The sequence below is a fragment of the Neofelis nebulosa genome, chromosome 2, assembly GCF_028018385.1.
Source record: "Neofelis nebulosa isolate mNeoNeb1 chromosome 2, mNeoNeb1.pri, whole genome shotgun sequence".
Taxonomy (NCBI): Eukaryota; Metazoa; Chordata; class Mammalia; order Carnivora; family Felidae; genus Neofelis; species Neofelis nebulosa.
In genome coordinates, this window is record NC_080783.1 from 62,901,980 (window position 1) to 62,921,846 (window position 19,867).

The 19,867-nt window shown below is 40.5% G+C and overlaps 1 protein-coding gene across 1 annotated transcript in view; it reads right to left on the bottom strand.

Annotated features, from left to right (window-relative positions):
- Positions 1-19,867, bottom strand: part of MYO3B (myosin IIIB) — a 407,802-nt gene that overhangs the window by 368,625 nt on the left and 19,310 nt on the right. The window contains exons 3-6 of the mRNA XM_058714463.1: positions 19,037-19,171; positions 8,182-8,286; positions 7,841-7,940; positions 4,760-4,836 (exon numbers count right to left, since the gene is read on the bottom strand). Of these exons, the coding sequence (XP_058570446.1) occupies positions 4,760-4,836; positions 7,841-7,940; positions 8,182-8,286; positions 19,037-19,171 (417 nt within the window). The remainder of the gene's footprint in view (positions 1-4,759; positions 4,837-7,840; positions 7,941-8,181; positions 8,287-19,036; positions 19,172-19,867) is intronic.

Sequence of the window (19,867 nt, forward strand, 5' to 3'; positions counted from 1 at the left end):
AACTCTCTAAGCTAATACCTGTAACATGCAAACCTGACCTGTGGGTTCCAAATAACTGACTGATTCCCCTGGAAACTTGAATTACTTACTACAAAGCAGGGGTGCTAAGTATTTGGAGGGCTGTTATGGGTTGAATTGTGTTTCCAAAAAAAACATTTTAAAGTGCTAGCCCTCAGAACCTCAGAATGAAAACTTACTTGAAAATAGTTGCTACAGATGTAATTAGTTAAGATGAGGTCATTCTGGAGTAGGGTGAGCCCCTAATACAATATCACTGGCGACCTTCCCTAATACAATATGACTGGCGACCTTATAAGAAGATGGCCATGTTAAGGCAGAGACAGACAAAGAGAGTGCCATGTGACTACAAAGGCAGATATTAGAGTTATGCAGCCACAGGCTAAAGAATACCAAAGATTGCCAGCAAATTGCTAGGAGCTAAGAAGAAGCCAGAAAGGATCTTGGAGGCTTCAGAGGGAGCACAGCCCTGCTGACACCCTGATTTTGGACTTCTAGCCTCCAGAACGAGGAGATAATAATTTTCTGTTGTTTTAAGCCAAGTTGGTACTACTTTGTTATGGCAGTCCTAGAAAACTAGTATGGAGTGGACAGTCTTTGACTCCAGGACAGGAGAAGAACCCTCTTTAACTTCTTGGCTGACCACATGATCAGCCTCATGGAAGTAAAGGGGGTGTCTATTTGTACCAAGGGTACTTTCACTGGTGGCTACTGGAATGCTGGAGCTACTACTGTCCCTCAGATACTCACAGGCAATGTTGTCACAACTGCCCCCAAGACAGTCCCCAACAGTGAAGCCATGCAGCTTGCAGCAGTCACAGCCTGGATTTTGATGGCTTTACTGAGCTGCTGAACCAACACACTCTGCAACCACCTACCTCTTGCCTTCCCTGGGTCGTAGTACATTACCAATATACTCAGTTTATACAAAACTGTACTGATCTTGACTTTTATTGATTTATTTTTTTGATCTTGACTTTCAGATTAACCCTTTTACTATGCTAGGCAGTATTTCCCCAGGAGCATTGCTTCTAAGTACTATCACCCTAAGAGCACTCCCTAGAATTTTTCTTATTCTATATGGCTGAGTTGATACTGCTTTTACCCAGTATTTTTCAAATTTAGTAGTATCCAAATGAGACAGTGAGAGGAAATAAGTGGAGAGTGTTGACAACATAAGAGTCAGTTCACACTACAACTTTGAGCTGTCCCAGTGAACTATGCATTTGGACTGCTCATCAACATTTGGTTGTGGTATGGTCACATTCCATTTAGCTACCTGGTTTGTAGTACAGCCTATTAGAATTAAATATTGAAGTTACTCAAGCTGGTGAAATAAAAATGGAAACAAAATTGGGAAAAGAATAAGTCAGTTCCATTTCTCAGAATTAAACAGGATCAAGGATCTTTCAGCTGCATTTTCAAAATAAAAGCACTGGTCACCTGCAATGATTTCATTCCCCTGGTATTGGCATTGCATACATTGTTGCCATATTTAATCTAAATTTTTTTTAACGTTTTATTTATTTTTGAGACAGAGAGAGACAGAGCATGAACGGGGGAGGGGCAGAGAGAGAGGGAGACACAGAATCGGAAGCAGGCTCCAGGCTCCGAGCCATCAGCCCAGAGCCCGACGCGGGGCTCAAACTCACGGACCGTGAGATCGTGACCTGAGCTGAAGTTGGACGCTTAACCGACTGAGCCACCCAGGCGCCCCGCCATATTTAATCTAAACACCACTTATTCACACTAGAGAAGTAAATGTATATTAAGATCAATATGCTATGCAGGCCATCACTTGAAGACAATGTTCATTTCAACCACTACTGATTATACTTCCAAGGACTGCTCTTGACCCAAAGCCTTGCTCACTAGGGAGAGCACACATTTGTGGAATTTAACTGACTAATGGAAGACTGTTCCTGTGGACATATTTAGGGAGAAATAGGAAGCAAAAAGAAGCCTTGTTGGAAAAAGTAATTCTCCATTTAGAAAAAAAAAAAAAATGTGATAGGGGTTGCCTAGGTGGCTCATTTGGTTAAGCCTCCGACTCTTGGTTTTGGCTCAGGTCATGATCTGATGATTTGTGATTTTGAGCCCCATGTCACGTGAGACCAGGCTCCACGTCACACTCCGCAATGACAGTACAGAGCCTGCTTAGGATTCTCTCTCTCCCTCTCTGTCTGCCCTTCTCTGCTCACTCTTTCTGTCAATCAAAATAAATAAATATACTTCTAAAAAAAAATAAGAAAATAAAAATGTGAGGATTGTGCAGGCTTGAATCCCAAGAACTGCAGCCTAGAACTCAGAGCATACTGGGCACCAGCACACATCCTGAGAGAGTCTTTGAGGCATGCACGAGCAATTGGGCACTTGCTCCTGAAAGGCACTGTCGAGGTTTCCACACCGCAATCTGCGTACTCCTCAACTTGACCACTACAGCAGGTAAGATGGGACACTGGCTTTTCCCTGCTGATAACACAACCAGCTCCAGACAATCTGGGCAACAGAAGCTCACCACAGACCACAAAACTGCCCCTTACAGAAACAGTCCACATATTTTATTCAACGTGGCTAAAACTGAGAAGCCACAAACACCTCATAAGAAACGTATGAAGCCAAAGGCAGGCTTCTCTTATTTACATTGTGTGATTCTAAGAACACCAGCTTGCTGTTAGAACAAGAACAACATCTTCTGTGTTATGCCACCCTAAATGTGAGTTGAGTGGCCTCAGTTATGCTTTCCTTCAATAACAGATCAATCAAAATCTACAGAGAAATTTTTTAATACTAGTTGTAAAGCCTCCTCAAACTACCCTCCAATTTCATCTTCTCCTTTGGCTTTTTTTAACCAATGGATTCATTCATCCAATAGAGGCTTATGAGCACCTACTCTGTATCAAGCACCATGCTGAGAGCTAGACATCCTAAGACCCTACCAACAATTACAATGGGATGATCATGGTGTACTAATGGAGACTAAAAGGTTGCAGTGGAAACTTAGGGATAGGAGCCTCAGTGTCAGCCATGCATTAGGGAAGGTTTCTTAGGGGATAGAGATGCATTTGAGCTGAGACTTGAAGACTGAGAAGGAATGTTTCAGGGGTCTGAGGCCTACTCCAGAAGATATAGCAATGCGTAGAAGGGTCAAGATGGATTTGGGAAGAACCTGTTCACTACTGTTGTGGCTTAAGAACAAGTAAATTGGGGAACAGTAACCTGAGACGAGACTGGACAGGTAGACAGGGGCTGGAATATGAAGGGCTTTGTTTACCATCCAAAGGAGTTTTGACTCTGTCCTGCAGTGTTACTCAAAGTAGGGTTCACAAGGTCCCTATGAAAATTCTTATGTTTTTGTTTCTGCTGCAGTGATGACTTTATTAGTAATAAAATCAGAGAACAGTGATAAAAACATATTCCAAATATGGATGACCATTTGCCTCACAATTTCAGTGCCTGTATTTATGTTTATTATTAAGTTGGCATAAGCCAAGAGACATGTACCAGTTAGAGACCAAAGGAGATGCTGTTTGAACAAAGATCACCCTAGCTGAAATAGAGTAAAGTGGTGGGTCACCACATGGTACAGTACTAAGTAGGACAAAATAACTCAAAGTAATTTGTACTGTCACACTCTGAAACATACTTACACTGCAAAGGACAACTGAGTTTCACAAAACAGTGTCATTTGTCTCATTAAATTAAAGGTACTTATTTGAATGATATTGGCTTTGTAGTTTTTTTATAACACATTTTTTCCTTTTAGGTTCATAGCTCTATAAATATAAGCAGTAAGGAGTTTATATCTAGTTTCATGTTTTTTAAATCCTACTTAAGAAACATTTAAGATTTAAGTAAACCCTGGAATCTGCAGGCGTTTTCTTTTTCTCTAAAATGAGCCTGTCCATTACCCAAGTATAAAAGAGAGGACCATAGACAATGGCGAGCCACGGAAAAACTATGAGCATATTGATGTGAACTGATTACTGTGTTAGGAGACCTCCCGTACAGTCACACAGAGGAAAGACAGCCATGGGGACAGAATAGATAGAAAGACCTCTAACGAGATGACTGCCTGAGTCCTCTTATTAAAAGCACCCATTTGCTTAATCCCAGAGACTGGCTCAGGGCACAGGCCTCAGTATGGTGGAATTAAATGCTGACCTGGCAAGCAAAACTGTATCAGTATTTCAGGGTATGCCTTATCTAGTTGGAAAATTCCCCAAACTTCTACATGCATCATCTCACAGAGGGTTCTGTGATGATGCCAGAACCAAATTAGGATCAAATCCCAGGTTTTGCTAGAGAGCCAAAAAAAGTACACAAGAGAAGTTGCTATGTACCTGGTAGCAAAAAACAACCAGGACTTCTTCTGTATATGCTGCTGTAATCCATTTGGAGCTGAAATCTTTCTCTTTATCAATAAGCCACGTGTTTGTGGGGCTGCATCTATCCAGGGAAGGCAACTTTTTCTAATTTACACAAAGGCTGGGTAAACTTGCCAAGCCATGACCCTTGGAAAGGGCTGCATCTTCTGGGGGGAATACCTTTTTCTAATTGCATGAAGGTACCCTATGGGTTAGCTGTGACTAAATCCTGCGTTTTTGAGATTATGTGTCATCATTATCACTGACCAAAGCAGAATTTACAGTTCTGAAAATTTTGTGAAGTATATGACTTTCCCATAAAAAGGCACAGTATCAAGGTACTCAACAAACACAAATAAGTGCCTTCTGATTACCTCAGGGGCCATCCAGAACGGGGTGCCAACAGATGTGTTTCTCCGTAGACGTGTACTGGTGAGCTGAGCTGAGACACCTATAAGATAAGGGTATCGTAATTCATCAGTGAGCAGAGGATGATCCTAGACCAGAGGCTGGCAAACTTTTTCCATAAATGGTCAGAGAGTCGATAGGTTTTGCGAGCCACATGGTCTCCGTCAGAACTACTCAACCCTGCCTGTGGAGAGCAAAAAGCAGCCACAGACAACACAGAAACAAATAAGTACAGCTGTGTTGCCATAAAAATTTATTTATGGATGCATATAATTTTCACAAGTCATAAAATATTCTTTTCATTTTTTTCCCTCATTTAAAAATGTATAAGTCATTCTTCTCTCACATGTCATACAACAGGAGGCAGATCAGATTCAGCTGAGACACCGTACTTTGCCAACCATCGTGTGGAAGCATTTACCACTCTACCCAAACCACTAGAATAGTTTGTTTTCCTAATGAATGTTCCTATCTATAGTGCTGCAAAATTGGAATCAAAAGAAAATATCAAGAACTAAACCCAAAATATCTTCCTATTACATTTCCAAAATATTCCAGGTGATTTCTTTCTTAAAGTGGTGCTTCTTTTTACAGAGGAAGAAAATTGGCATGTATTATCTATAATAGAGTATCAGTATAGACATAAAAACTTTTTAGTCCCTTATCTTACCTAGAAGCCTGGAAACCTGGCAAGACAACCATGTCAAATGGAAAAAAAAGTTGACTAATAATATTATTATCTAGGACTCAGTGCTGAGGACCTGAATTTTAATGTAATTCCAATGTATTTTATCTATTTTAGTCTTCAGACAGCTCTCTACTCTATACAAAAGGGAGTGAAGTAGAAGCACAGATGTGTTGGATTAGTAGTCAGAAGACTTGTTTTCCATCCCAATTATGCCTTTTCCTAATTGTATGACCTCAAACAGACTCCCTCACTCTGAGCCTCAATTTTCTTATCCTCAAACTGGATATAATGATACCTGTCACACCTAATGCCAGGGTTCTTCTTCTTCTTCTTTTTTAAATAAATTTTTAAAGTTTGTTTTTATTTGAGAGAAAGACAGAGAGCAAGCAGGGGAGGGACAGCGACAAGGAGACAGAATCCCCGGCAGGCTCCACACTGCCAGTACTGAGCCCAATGTGGGGCTCAAACTCATGAATCGTGAGATCATGACCTGAGCTGAAGTCAAGAGTCAGACGCTTAACCAACTGAGTTACCGAGGCGCTTCCATAAGGGTTCTTCTTAAAGATCAAATACAAAAATAAATGTGAAATATTTTATAAATTGTACAGTATTTTACAAATATAAGGTATTCTTTTATACCAAGCAGAAATCTAATGTAGGGGTGCCTGGGTGGCTCAGTTAGTTAAGCATCCAACTCTTGGTTTCAGCTCAGGTCACGATCTCATAGTTCATGAGGTCAAGCCTGTCAGCATGGAGTCTGCTTGGGATTCTCTCTCTCTCCCTCTCTCTCTGCCCCTCTCTGACTCATGCTCTCTCTCTTTCTCTCTCAAAATAAATAAATAAGCTTAAAAAACATAAAAAATAAAAAAATCTTTAATTAAAAAATAAAAGAAATCTAATGCAGCCCTTAACATAATGACAAACATTGCCATTAATGCTTGTTGGTGATGAGAACTTAAAAACCTGAATCAGGCACAGATTTGCCAAGGACCCATGCCTTGCTCTGGATGGGTGGTTGTTGTACTGGATGCTTGCATTCTCTTTATTAGAAGTCAAAAGAGGGCTCTCTAAACTCTATTGACCATGGATAATTTGTTATTTTGCCAAGTTCTCTACTGTGATTTTGCTTTAAAGAAAAAACTAAACTTTTCTGTTTTTAATTGCTAGAAATTCCTTTTCCAGCAACTGGAAGTTTAGGAACCTTCTCTTGGCAAGATAGGAGACTCATTTCAAATCACAAAACTGGTAAGCAGATAAATCAGCATTAATCCCCATCCTCATCCTTCTAGGCTCTTTCCCTCACAATACATCCACTGCCCTTGGGATTATGTGTAAAATGCATCTCTGATGTTATCCATAGGACATTCATAAGGTTACACCATTCCTTATTCAGAAAGAGGAGCATAAGACTTGAACAAAGTGCCCCTTTGCTGTTTTTCTTTGCTTGTTGTTCTTTTAGTAGATAGATCAATACACCTAAAGTAACTCCATTTATTTTTGAGAAATTTCTTCTGAGCTAATCATTCACATTTTAACACTGAATTCCTACTTAACAAAAATATAATGCATATTCAAAATCATCAATCTTTTCTCCTACTTTGTTGACTTTGATAAAGAACATTTTAAAAAGTGCTTCTGTAAATGTTTTCTCATTATTTGTAATAATCATCCTGAAGTACTAACTGTTGTTGAACACATTTAGAAGATTAAACCATTCAATAAACTTAAAAAGGAAAACCAAATGGTTTGATGGTTTGTGACTATCAATACATGAGTGTTGCAAGGAGATTTTAATAGGTCTCTGGCCTTAGGTGATATTGCTCTGCATTTCCTCTCACATTTCCATTTCCTCTTAATGTTTCCAGTTCAACCAGCCTCACATGTAGCAGCAATAATCACAATTTAGAGGGATGTTAGCTCCCAGACCCAAAGGACTATTTTACCTTCTGCTCACTGGGAATAAGTGTGCCTGAGGCTAGAAAAAGTCATTTGAAAGACCAAACTGCTTTCTCTTTTCATATGCAAAAGAAGAAATGACGAAATGTAAATTATAGACAATCGCCCTGAGATGCAAAATTCTTCCCAGAAAACCAAAAAGTTTTTCTATCAAATTTTTCTTTTAAAACACTTTTATTTTCTATCTTTAATAAAACTGCTTCTAAAGCTGAAAATAGATTAACAAACAGCATCTCCTAGGGTGATCCATCTGGTAACCCCCCCACTCTCCAGTCTGTGTTTGACTGGAAAAGTCCCTCAGCCTATGGATAGCAGAGAGGCCCCAGTCTTCTGAGATTCCAATAAATTGTCGCCTTGGGCTAAACTGCACACATCAAGAAAACAAACGACAAGCAGTCATTACCAAAGTCAACGAGCTTAACTCCTCCTTCTGTTGTCAGAAGAATGTTATTCCCCTTGACATCACGGTGGATGATTCGGTTATTGTGCAAATGCTGAAGGCCCTGCATGGCATCCCACCACGACCAAACAGGAAAGAGAAAGGGTAAATTTGAATGGTTATTTAAGACAATTTTTACCCTACTATGAAAAATCCAATCAAAGTCCACATTTGGTTACACCTCCTTGCTGTTATGCACCTTGTATATTATAGGGCCATTTCCACTTGTTAATATGCAATGGTGATCCCGATAGATTACAAATTGCCCCCTCTGACGTCATCCCCAGCTTGATGGACATTCTTACCAAGAGGGCCCCATATAAGATGTATGAGATCATTGCTTCATCCAACCGCTGGCCGCACCTGAGTAGACCTTTGACAAGCTCGGTGACTGAGCCCCCATTACACAACTGCAAGAGGGAGTGCCGAGGAGAGAGAGACAGCAGAGCACATACAAAAGAAAAAGAAAAAGACGTTAAGAAGAAAAGCTCACTAATTATTGACCTGATGTAGTAAATTTACAGATCACAAAACTCCAGGTCAGAATAATTAAACTTCAGATTTAGATTACACAAAGTACATGTCTAAAAAGTTGATTGTCAAGTGAAATATAAAAGTACAAGTTACTTAGACATTTGAAAGAGAAGGCATATGAGTAATCATGGTGACTTATTGGATACTTTTAATTTTACATGAATATTGCCTATTTAAAAAAAATAAAAACATATGCATTTTAAAGATAAGAAAAGATGGGAAGAGGTAAAGATGGATGCCATTGCTACTGGGAGGAAATAAATCTCAATTCAAACCTTCCTGTCTCCAGGGCTAGCACTGCAGGCATCAGAAGCCCAACCAAGCAGCTCTTTCCAGAGTTGCCATTGCATGTCAAATTTATGGAATGGAGTTGCCTCATATGTGCATTTAACCTTCTCATATTCAACCCTGGGTGTTCAGCAACTTTATGCCCTTCTTTTTTTTCTGTAATTAAAAATACTGTAAAAGTAAATCTTGCATATTTGCTCTTTGTTATGTATTATATATTACTGAGATTTGAGAGCACATGAACCAGGCATACTATACTTTCATGGAAATGTAAGGGTTTTCAAGGATAATTTTTACTAACTGTAGAGGTCAATATACAGGTTTGGGCTTGCTACATGCTGTCTTAAATCAAAGGTTCTTAATTGGTGTGAGCAGGACATGGAAATACCTTGAAATTGTAGGTATGCATGTTGTATATGCATCTTGCATTTTTTCTACTGAGAAAATTCAGAGCTTTCTTCAGATTCTCAGAGCAATCCTTTCTCTTACAAAGGTTAAGACCCCACTTTAGACCTAAGTTTCCTCTGGGCACTTTGTCTAAATTTTGGGAAAGGTTTAACTAGTGAACATTGGGGGGGAACAGGGGTCCCCTGGGTTGTGGCTGCTTGAGTCAAATGGCTTTTGGTAAACAAGGAAATATAAATGGGCACAGATTAGCACCTCTCCTAAAAGAAGACAACTCTTAATCTAACCAAAGATGTAAAAGATCTGTATGCTGAAAACTATAGAAAGCTTATGAAGGAAATCGAAGAAGATATAAAGAAAGGGAAAAACATTCCGTGCTCATGGATTGGAAGAATAAATATTGTCAAAATGTCAATACTACCCAAAGCTATCTACACATTCAATGCAATCCCAATCAAAATTGCACCAGCATTCTTCACGAAGCTAGAACAAGCAATCCTAAAATTCATATGGAACCACAAAAGGCCCCAAATAGCCAAAGTAATTTTGAAGAAGAAGACCAAAGCAGGAGGCATCACAATCCCAGACTTGAGCCTCTACTACAAAGCTGTCATCATCAAGACAGCATGGTATTGGCACAAAAATAGACACATAGACCAATGGAATAGAATAGAAACCCCAGAACTAGACCCACAGACGTATGGCCAACTAATCTTTGACAAAGCAGGAAAGAATATCCAATGGAAAAAAGACAGTCTCTTTAACAAATGGTGCTGGGAGAACTGGACAGCAACATGCAGAAGATTGAAACTAGACCACTTTCTCACACCATTCACAAAAATAAACTCAAAATGGATAAAGGACCTGAATGTGAGACAGGAAACCATCAAAACCCTAGAGGAGAAAGCAGGAAAAGACGTCTCTGACCTCAGCCATAGCAATTTCTTACTTGACACATCCCCAAAGGCAAGGGAATTAAAAGCAAAAATGAACTATTGGGACCTCATGAAGATAAAAAGCTTCTGCAGAGCAAAGGAAACAATCAACAAAACTAAAAGGCAACCAATGGAATGGGAAAAGATATTTGCAAATGACATATCAGACAAAGGGCTAGTATCCAAAATCTATAAAGAGCTCACCAAACTCCACACCCGAAAAACAAATAATCCAGTGAAGAAATGGGCAGAAAACATGAATAGACACTTCTCTAAAGAAGACATCCGGATGGCCAACAGGCACATGAAAAGATGCTCAACGTCGCTCCTCATCAGGGAAATACAAATCAAAACCACACTCAGGTGTCACCTCACGCCAGTCAGAGTGGCCAAAATGAACAAATCAGGAGACTATAGATGCTGGAGAGGATGTGGAGAAATGGGAACCCTCTTACACTGTTGGTGGGAATGCAAACTGGTGCAGCCACTCTGGAAAACAGTGTGGAGGTTCCTCAAAAAATTAAAAATAGACCTACCTTATGAACCAGCAGTAGCACTGCTAGGAATTTACCCAAGGGATACAGGAGTACTGATGCATAGGGGCACTTGCACCCAATGTTTATAGCAGCACTTTCAACAATAGCCAAATTATGGAAAGAGTCTAAATGTCCATCAACTGATGAATGGATAAAGAAATTGTTGTTTATGTACACAATGGAGTACTACGTGGCAATGAGAAAGAATGAAATATGGCCCTTTGTACCAACGTGGATGGAACTGGAGAGTGTGATGCTACTAAGTGAAATAAGCCATACAGAGAAAGACAGATACCATATGTTTTCACTCTTATGTGGATCCTGAGAAACTTAACAGAAACCCATAGGGGAGGGGAAGGAAAAAAAAAAAAAAGAGGTTAGAGTGGGCGAGAGCCAAAGCATAAGAGACTCTTAAAAACTGAGAGCAAGCTGAGGGTTGATGGGGGGTGGGAGGGAGAGGAGGGTAGGTGATGGGTATTGAAGAGGGCATCTTTTGGGATGAGCACTGGGTGTTATATGAAAACCAATTTGACAATAAATTTCATATATTAAAAAAGAAAAAAGAAGACAACTCTTTATCAAGATAATAATACGTGAGGATCTATTTTACTCTAATTATGAATATCTGCAATGTTTTAATAAAGGGTGAGTAGATGTTTTTATTTTACGTGTGTATCATTCCCTGCTACATATATGGCAGATACCTTGCATACACATTAACAATCAAAATTACCTGGAACTGAATCTGCCCATTTTTTACCATTTAAATTGCTCATAAGCAACAGTATGACTAAAAATCTAATACAGAATTAGCAGTCTTTAAAATTACAACAAACTTACTATCAGGAACGATTTAGGAGGCACCCTGAAAACAGTGAAATGCACTGAAGGTGACAAAAGTCCCATCAGTTTGCAACTGAAGTTCCCTTGGAATCTACTCTCTACCAATGTCAGGTGTAACTTGTCATTCAACACCGATCACTCTGATGGCCCTAACGTTGAGTACCAGGGTAATAATGGTTTCCAAAGGATTCCTCATTCTTTTGATTCTATGTTTTGTGTGACCCTGAAAGGGCAAATAACATTCAATATTCAACCTAATATCCTTTTGGGCAATGAATGCATTTTTAGTACCATGATTTGTATAATAGTCTTAAAAGCTCAGCTTTCTTTCACCAGACAAAAATAATTTTCTAGAACTTCATAAACTAGATTCTACATTTCAAGGAACAAATACTGGAGAACTGACCACAGAATCAAATGGTGATCATGCAACAACATAGGACGTGACATAAGGGAAGTTCTTAAGAAAAAGAAAAGCCCTTCTAAAGTTGGTGGCATAGAGCTTAGAGAGCTTGAGAGAACAAGGTTAGAGTGACATTGCTCCCTCTTGAGGGGTTAAATAAGGAAACAACTGTAATAAAACTTTAATTTCTCATGACCCTCTTTCACTCTATAAATCTTTCAATCTATAAGGCTTCATGACAACAAAGAGGTGTCCATGTTGAGCAGAAATGGCAGCAGGGCAAGGTGAGGCTGACCAAGGCTGGGATTTTGATAGTTCCCTACAGCCCACTCATGACTTGCAGAAGATTCAGAACTTTATGCTCCATTTGGAGACAGGGACAAGACTAGAGGCTGAATGAGAAGGACAAAAAAAGTGAGGACCTCATAATAGGAAGGAGTATCAGGGACCAAGGACATGGAGAGATACCAAAGCCAGATGGTATGGGGACTTAGGGTTCACCACACAATTCAAGGCCCCTGTCCTCAATGTTATAGCTTTATCTGAGCATCTCCTGTACCCAGATCCAGGTGCCACCCAGGGAGAAGGGAAGAGGAAGAAGAAAAGAAGAGGCTCTAAAAAATTTAAGTCCTTACCCAAATGATTAAGCTTTGACCCAGACTGTGAAAATGGGATATAAACAGAATCTGCCCCTTTCCAAAGAAGTCACTCCATTGGACTAAGTTTAACAGAATGAATTAAAACCAGTTGTCTTCTCTAGGCAGGCTGGGGGCTCAAGCACAAAGTTGAGTTCAGTTATTGAAAAGAAATTTACCTCTTTGTTCTAAATAGTTTGTGACTGTCCAGCTTATGACCCATTACTCATTCATGAATACAATATAGTCCCTGCCCTCAAAGAGGTCACCACCAGTAATGGACACATGAGTAATAAGGGTATGGCATGTGGAAGCAGGGGTGTGCTTAAGGGAGTGTGGTGGCACAAAAAGGGAATGGTGGCGTCTCCTGAGATAGAGTGAGGAGGAGACAGTCGGGGAAATCTTCTCAGAGGATGTAACATTTACAATGACTTTAAAGGAACAAATGAGTTTACAGCAGGTGGACAAGAAAGGGAAGGGCATCTATCATCTATCATCTAAATACTGAGCTACTATTAGAACAAAGGGTGCCAGAATCCTAGGGCAGGGAGATGGGGAAGGAAGGTGGGGAGCAGAAATGACAGGTGTGCCCTGCTAAGGAGTATGGGCTTTATTACTATACACACATGTATTACAACACCATAATAGGTCATTAGATAGGAATGGTAAGCTATGGCAAGTTTTAGGCAAGAGGTCTCTGTTCAGATTCGTATTCTACAAAGACCAGGGCAGCAGACTGGAGAGCAGACAGAATAGGAAGACATCAGAAACTGAACACCTGCTAGGAGGTGTTGAAGCAATCAAGAAAGGCAAGGTCAAAAAGCAAAAGTCATGAGGATGAAGATTCAGGGGCAGATACAGGAGGCTTTTAGGAGATAGAATCTGCTGTAATTTCTGACCAACTGGATGTAGAAAGTAAAGAAGAGAGCCTAGGAATCTTGTGAGACTAAGGAAAACAGCAATAAAGTTCTTTGATCCTCTAAAGCCAAAGCAGTAATAGGAGTACAAGGTACTATAACCCCTTCATCAGAGCCTCCCCTCAGCCTGGCCCCTGTCTCAGGGAGGCACATACTTTGTTGAATTGCAAGTGCACTATTAAAATTCTACTGAGAGAAAATTTAAATTAAATGCTGGGTGATGATCCAAGCTAACTCAACCCTGGAATTTTTCCCTGAAACCTCATTTTAGTATCTCCTGCCCTATTTTAACAGTGGCCACTTTTGCCAACAGAAGCCTATTCAGCGATATTTTATAAAGGTAGCCAACTTACAAACTTTCTTCATAGCTCTAGAACCTGTGAAGAGATTAAGAGCAGCCATTTTGTCAGCAGGATCAAAACTGAGCTGTGGATTTAAAAACAACAAAAGGATCTTACTGGGTAGGTGCCTTTTGTTCACTAAATGTCAGAGTTTAAGAGCTGTGTGACTTCCTGTGCTTCACAAAAACATACAATTAAACTGTTCAGGGCCCCTTAAGAGGAAGCTGTCCTGTGAAATTGAAAAGCTCCCCAGCAAAGTTTTAAAGGGCAACCTGTGGGTTACAGAAAAAGGACTGTGGGTACCTGGTACAAAAAAGGAAAGCAGGTACACACTGACAATTGTCCTACCAGTACAAATGTTCAGTGAAATGAATATTTTAAAAGCATGACAAGGAATTACATTTACCTGCATTAAATAAATAATCCCCTTAGAACTGTAAGAAGGCAACCGTGCCTCCCGCCCCACCCCCTGAATGTTGGCACCTGCAGCCCTTCATTCCCACCTACTCTGCCAGCCATCAGATTCAAACACAGAGGTGTGTCACCATCCCTGCTTTCCTCCCTATGCCCTCAGCATTCAGGAAATGTGGCAGCTGGATGCATCTAGAATTTAATGAGCATTTTGCTGCAAACCAAGAAAAACAGAAAAATCATTTATGTACCACATCTATTTTCCAAAACACCGTTGAATATTGATTCAATCACAGTATGTGCACTTGCTAAGATGGCCATAATTTCAAGCAATAAAATGTTCCTTGCTCAATAAGCCATCACCTTTCCTCCATGTTATTAAAGAATGGCCCATGCAGTACAATCAACAGGCCTCTATTCTAGTCAAAGCTCCAACTTGCAAGTAGATTCTGTACTGGCATGTTCATTTGACCTAGCCAGATTGCAGAATTCAGAGGAATGTCTCTTTGGTGCCCTTTTGTTCAGTGGATTTTATCTTTCAGGTGTGTTAGGCTCTACAGAGGGCATAAAGCAAAAGATAAGAATTGTCAAAACTACTGAATAAGATGCCTCAGGAAGCACCCTGTTGGACACCGTCCATCTCTCAGTAAGTCCAGAACGACATACTTTTCCTCCACACTGTTGGGGCAGATTGTGTTTATTTTGCTGACACCAGCTGAAGCCAATGGCTTGCACCAAGAAGAATGAACACTGTGTCACTTGCAACTCTAGAGTTCCAGTCACAGTGGAGAGATGCTCCCACTCTGAGAGGCAGGTGGGCCGCAAGACTCCCTACTTCCATCTTGTCTCTCTCCAGGGTGGATAGGGTCACTGTCACACTTCAAACTCTCCCTTGCTTTCTCTGAGCACAGACAGTACATGTACATAGGATGCAAATTCCTCTCCACTCCCAGGGTTCCTATAGCTTCCTTCTGACGCCCAGCACTCCAGTGACTCTCATTCTAGAACCCCACCAGAGGCTGCTGTCTGAAGCAGTGCTTGCTAACCATCTCTGGTCAACCCAAAGTACCAGTCCTAGGTTCCAACCCATCAGAGCCCTGTTGCAACCCTGGTTCGTTCACATGATAAACTTGATTCATGCCACAATATCAGTGGGTGAGAACAGTTTTAAAGTATAACACTTGCAATGAAATTCAGGCCTATCCAGGACTTTCTAGGGCCTTAAACAGAAGCAAAAACTGGACACAGGTGTCTCCCTCCCCACCCCCACTCCAACCTGGCTTAGTTATTGAACTTATACACAAATCTCCGATGAAATAAAACAATTTTTTAAAAAGCTAATTATTTTATCTGGTTTTATAAATATTTTACTTTACAGCCTCATTTATGTGCACTAAACTCCAAACCATTTCTTTTAAGTTTAACACATGATTCATATTGAAATTAACAGTTTCTCTTTGCTGAACATTTTATGCTAAAAGGGAAAAAGAGAAAATATAGTTTATGCCTTAGCACATACTAGGTATTTTTTCTGAATACCATGCTTTTCTTTTTTTTTTAATTTTTTTTTTAATGTTTATTCACTTTTGAGAGAGAGAGAGACAGAGGGTGAGCAGGGGAGGTTACAGAGAGAGAGAGACACACAGAATCTGAAGCAGACTCCAGGCTCTGAGCTGTCAGCACAGAGCCCGATGTGGGGCTTGAACCCATGAACTGCAGATTCATGACCTGAGCCCAATCAGATGCTTAACCAACTGAGCCACCCAGGCGCCCCGACCATGTTTTTCTTAAAGGTCTAAATTCTTATTATATTTCATTTAGGTGAGAGATAATAGGAGTTACGGAGTTTTAAATTTTAATATTCATTTCGATGAAAACTTATTCACAAATTTTCCAAAATGTTATTATGTGTGTTTTCTCTCCACACCTTTCTAATATAATAGGTGTCTGTCATGAAAGAGACCTTTGGTTTACTTTCTGCTAACAATTAGTAATGAATTTCAGCAATGACATTTTTATTTGCTTTTGTTTTCAGAGTTGTGATGATTTAAGGGGGCTATTAATAACATTTTTCTATCCTCTCAAATTGCTCTATAGAGTAGCTTCTCACTGGTCCTTTCATCTCATTCAGCAAGGAAAGAGCAAAAGTAACATAAATTTAATCTCAATATACATAATAAGAACAATATTAAACAGATCATAAGTTTATTGTGTGAGTCTCCTAAAGCTTGCCTTGAAAAACTGCAGATAAAGCAAAATAATCAGGGTGCTATGTAGATCATCATGGTCTTCCTGCTGTGTGTGTGTGTGTGTGTGTGTGTGTGTGTCCAGAAACTGTTTTGCTCCCAGCCAGAGAAGCCAAGTCTATGTTCCCAGGACTGGCAGACAGTGCCACAGGCAGCAGCAACACATGACGGGAGACAAGTTCTCAAGTGTGGTTCTCCCTCCAGTTCTGCCATGTCACTCCTTCCTGGGCCTCTGCTCTTCAACTGAATACCAGGGGACTGACCTAAAGAAAGGTCAAGGCCAGTTCTAGAAGCCTAGGAGTCCCTTTTTCTATAAGCATATTATAGGCACTGGACACACCTAACCACCCAGCAGCCTGACACAGATGGCCCATTCAGGGACAAAAAAGACTAAGGATATCTGGTTCCCCATACTACCAACTTTGGCATGGGCCAAAACAACTTGCAAAAAGCATAAATGTCAGCATATTGTATTGCTGATGTATGAATAATTCAGTATCACGGAGCAACTTCATTACCTGTCTGTGGTCACCCTGAAAAAGCAAGCACCTGTCAGGGGAGCATTTGCATGAGGCTTAGTTCATAGTTCTGGGCTCCTTCTCGTCTTTCAAGGCCATGCCCAGCCCTTTCTGGCTGCCGTGGCCATGCCTGAGGTGCTGATGTTCAATATCCTCATCAGGAAGAGCATTTATTCTCCAGGTGGCCACAGGCCTGAAAAGCCTACCTGCCTGCCTGGTCACATCAAGGGGCGGCCTCTTTTAAAGTCCTGGAAAATTCCTGGAAATTCCAGTTCTCCATGTCTGAACATACAGCCTTTTTCAGTCAGGGGGTGAAAATGAACTGAAACTAAGATTTCTTGGTCACTGTACTTCCATTATTAAATTGCAATGAGATTTAAGACATGGAGATCTTAGAGAGCTGAAGAAGAATATAATCAGACACCCTAGAAACAATACTTTCCATGTTCTAAGAAAAACAGCATTTTAAAAATTAATGTTGGGGCACCTGGGTGGCTCAGTTGGTTAAGCGGCCAACTTCGGCTCAGGTCATGATTTCGTGGTCCGTGAGTTCGAGCCCCGTGTCGGGCTCTGTGCTGACAGCTCAGAGCCTGGAGCCTGTTTCAGATTCTGTGTCTCCCTCTCTCTGACCCTCCCCCGTTCATGCTCTGTCTCTCTCTGTCTCAAAAATAAACGTTAAAAAAAAATTAAAAAAAAATTAATGTTATTCTAGAGCTCACTGTCCGGATAAAATATGTTTTCAGGGAAGGGGTAGGGGATAATAAAATCCAAAAGATGATACTATGAGAACGTGATATATGACAACCAGCCAACTAAATAGACAAAGATGATCTTTGAAAACTAAAGCCACTTACATAGTCATATTCTGAGGAAGGCAATTGATATGACAGAAATGTACAAAGTGGTGTCCCTGCAGATTACCCCATTTGAATATAACAAATGAATTCTCCATACACAGTTGCCATGGCAGCCAGTATATATTGTTCTATGCCCAGGCCCTCTCACAGCCAGGCAAAAGATTCGGACAAGAGGGTAGATGATGAATTGAGGCCTGACCTCTTCTTGCTTGGTGCTTCTCTCTTAAGCTTTCACATGTGTGCACGTGCTCCTGGACTGCATATGGGAGCTCAGGCACGGGGCATCTGCTGGTTCAGAGGGGCAGAATCCAGAACAAATCAGGCTGGGCCTAGTGAGCATGAGGCAACAGACCTGTCTTAATTTACTAACTTTATATATTATCATTATTACACCTTAGCTATTTTAGTCTCATGAGGAATGGAATGGTAGATAATTGACTCTTTTACACCCAGATACACACATTCATTACCATTAATAAGGAAGAAAAAAGGCAGGATCACAGGGGATACAGTGGTGCTCCTTTCAGATTTCTTCTTCAGAGGGAATGCTGCCAGGAACACTGGCTACTCCCAGTTCCCAACAGCACCACTCACTAGGAATTTCCCCTGGCTACAGGGAACTGCTTCCCCTAAGGTCACACCCCCTTCAGGGTGGCACACAGCTGTGAGTGGCTGATGCAGAGGTACAACCCAGGACAGCTCTACAAAAGCATCCACGCTCTCTAACTCCTAGAGAATGGGCAGAGACCTCTGTTGCAACTGCACTGCTATTCCAGGTCTCCCTCACCCAGTCTTGCTCTCCTCACTTCCTTCCAGGTCTAGCTCCTGCAAGAACTCTCCAGTAAACCTGCCACACATCATGCTCAGTCTGTTTTGAGGGAACCTGATCTAAGATGAAGATTAATGAATATGAAAGGACTAATCCAAACTTGATGAGTCCAATAAACCTTGGGTTAGCAATTTTTGAAAATGAGTTGCAATCAATTGGAACGTGTTTTCTACGAAATGTTCCCAGTTTAAGGAAGAAAATAACCTTTTCTAGCTGCACTCCTATATTCACTCGGTAGGAGAAGAAAAGATTGTTAACATGAAGCAGAGAAACATGAACATTTTCAGCACACAGCCTACCTATAAGAACTCCGGAGGAGAACGCCACATCTGGTAAGGTACTTATGACACACAGGAGGGACAAACTCCTCACATGTGTATCTTACACTATTTAAGCAACATTGCATCTGCTTGTCCCTGGTGCTCTGTTTAAATGGATGGTTACCCAACGGGAGCCTCTTACCTCCAGGACCAGCCACAGCTGTCCTCCCACACAGTGATCCGGTTTGTAAAACATCCCATAAAACTTTACAACGTTGGGATGATTAGGAAGAAACTGCAAAATGTTGTATTCTGCCTCAATCTCTTCATCCATATCCTGCACAGGGTAAAAAATACATGCCAGATTAAGTCTAATGTGTCAGGGTGGGTACAGGCATGATATCACTTAATAAAGCATATTGTATATGTTTAATGTCATCATTACTGTATCTTGAAAATACTTAACAATGGACATTCAGATCCCAATTAAAACATTCTAATTATTACAACAATAAAATGTCTTTATTATACCTTTTCTTCTTCAATAATACTACTATAAATATCTATTTTTATTTTTAAATGTCTGAATTTTCAAAGCAGTTAAGGAGAAGTAGCTTGAAGGGACCCAACCCAGGATAGAACACCTATAACCTCACTGTGCAAGACAGCTTCCAGCATTATAACCTCGGTGTTCAGTGCTCTGGAAGAAGATGCCAGGCTAAGATGAATGAATACCACAAATCTAGATCTTTGTAGCTTACAAGGAGACTAGCCTCTGTAGAAAGGAGTGAAATACATTACTCTTTCCAAGAAAATAACTACTGATGAACTCAGAGGGTCAAAACTAAAACAACAGTAAAATGGACAAGAAACAGAAATTCAAGGAGATTTTTAAGTCCAAATGGAGTCCCTTCATGCAGATGAGCTGACAAATCATGACTCATTCTGAGATTTCATGCCAGGTTTCATGAAAATCATCCCTAGAACCAGGAAAAGAAGCTGAATGCTCAATGTGCATAAAACACTATATTGT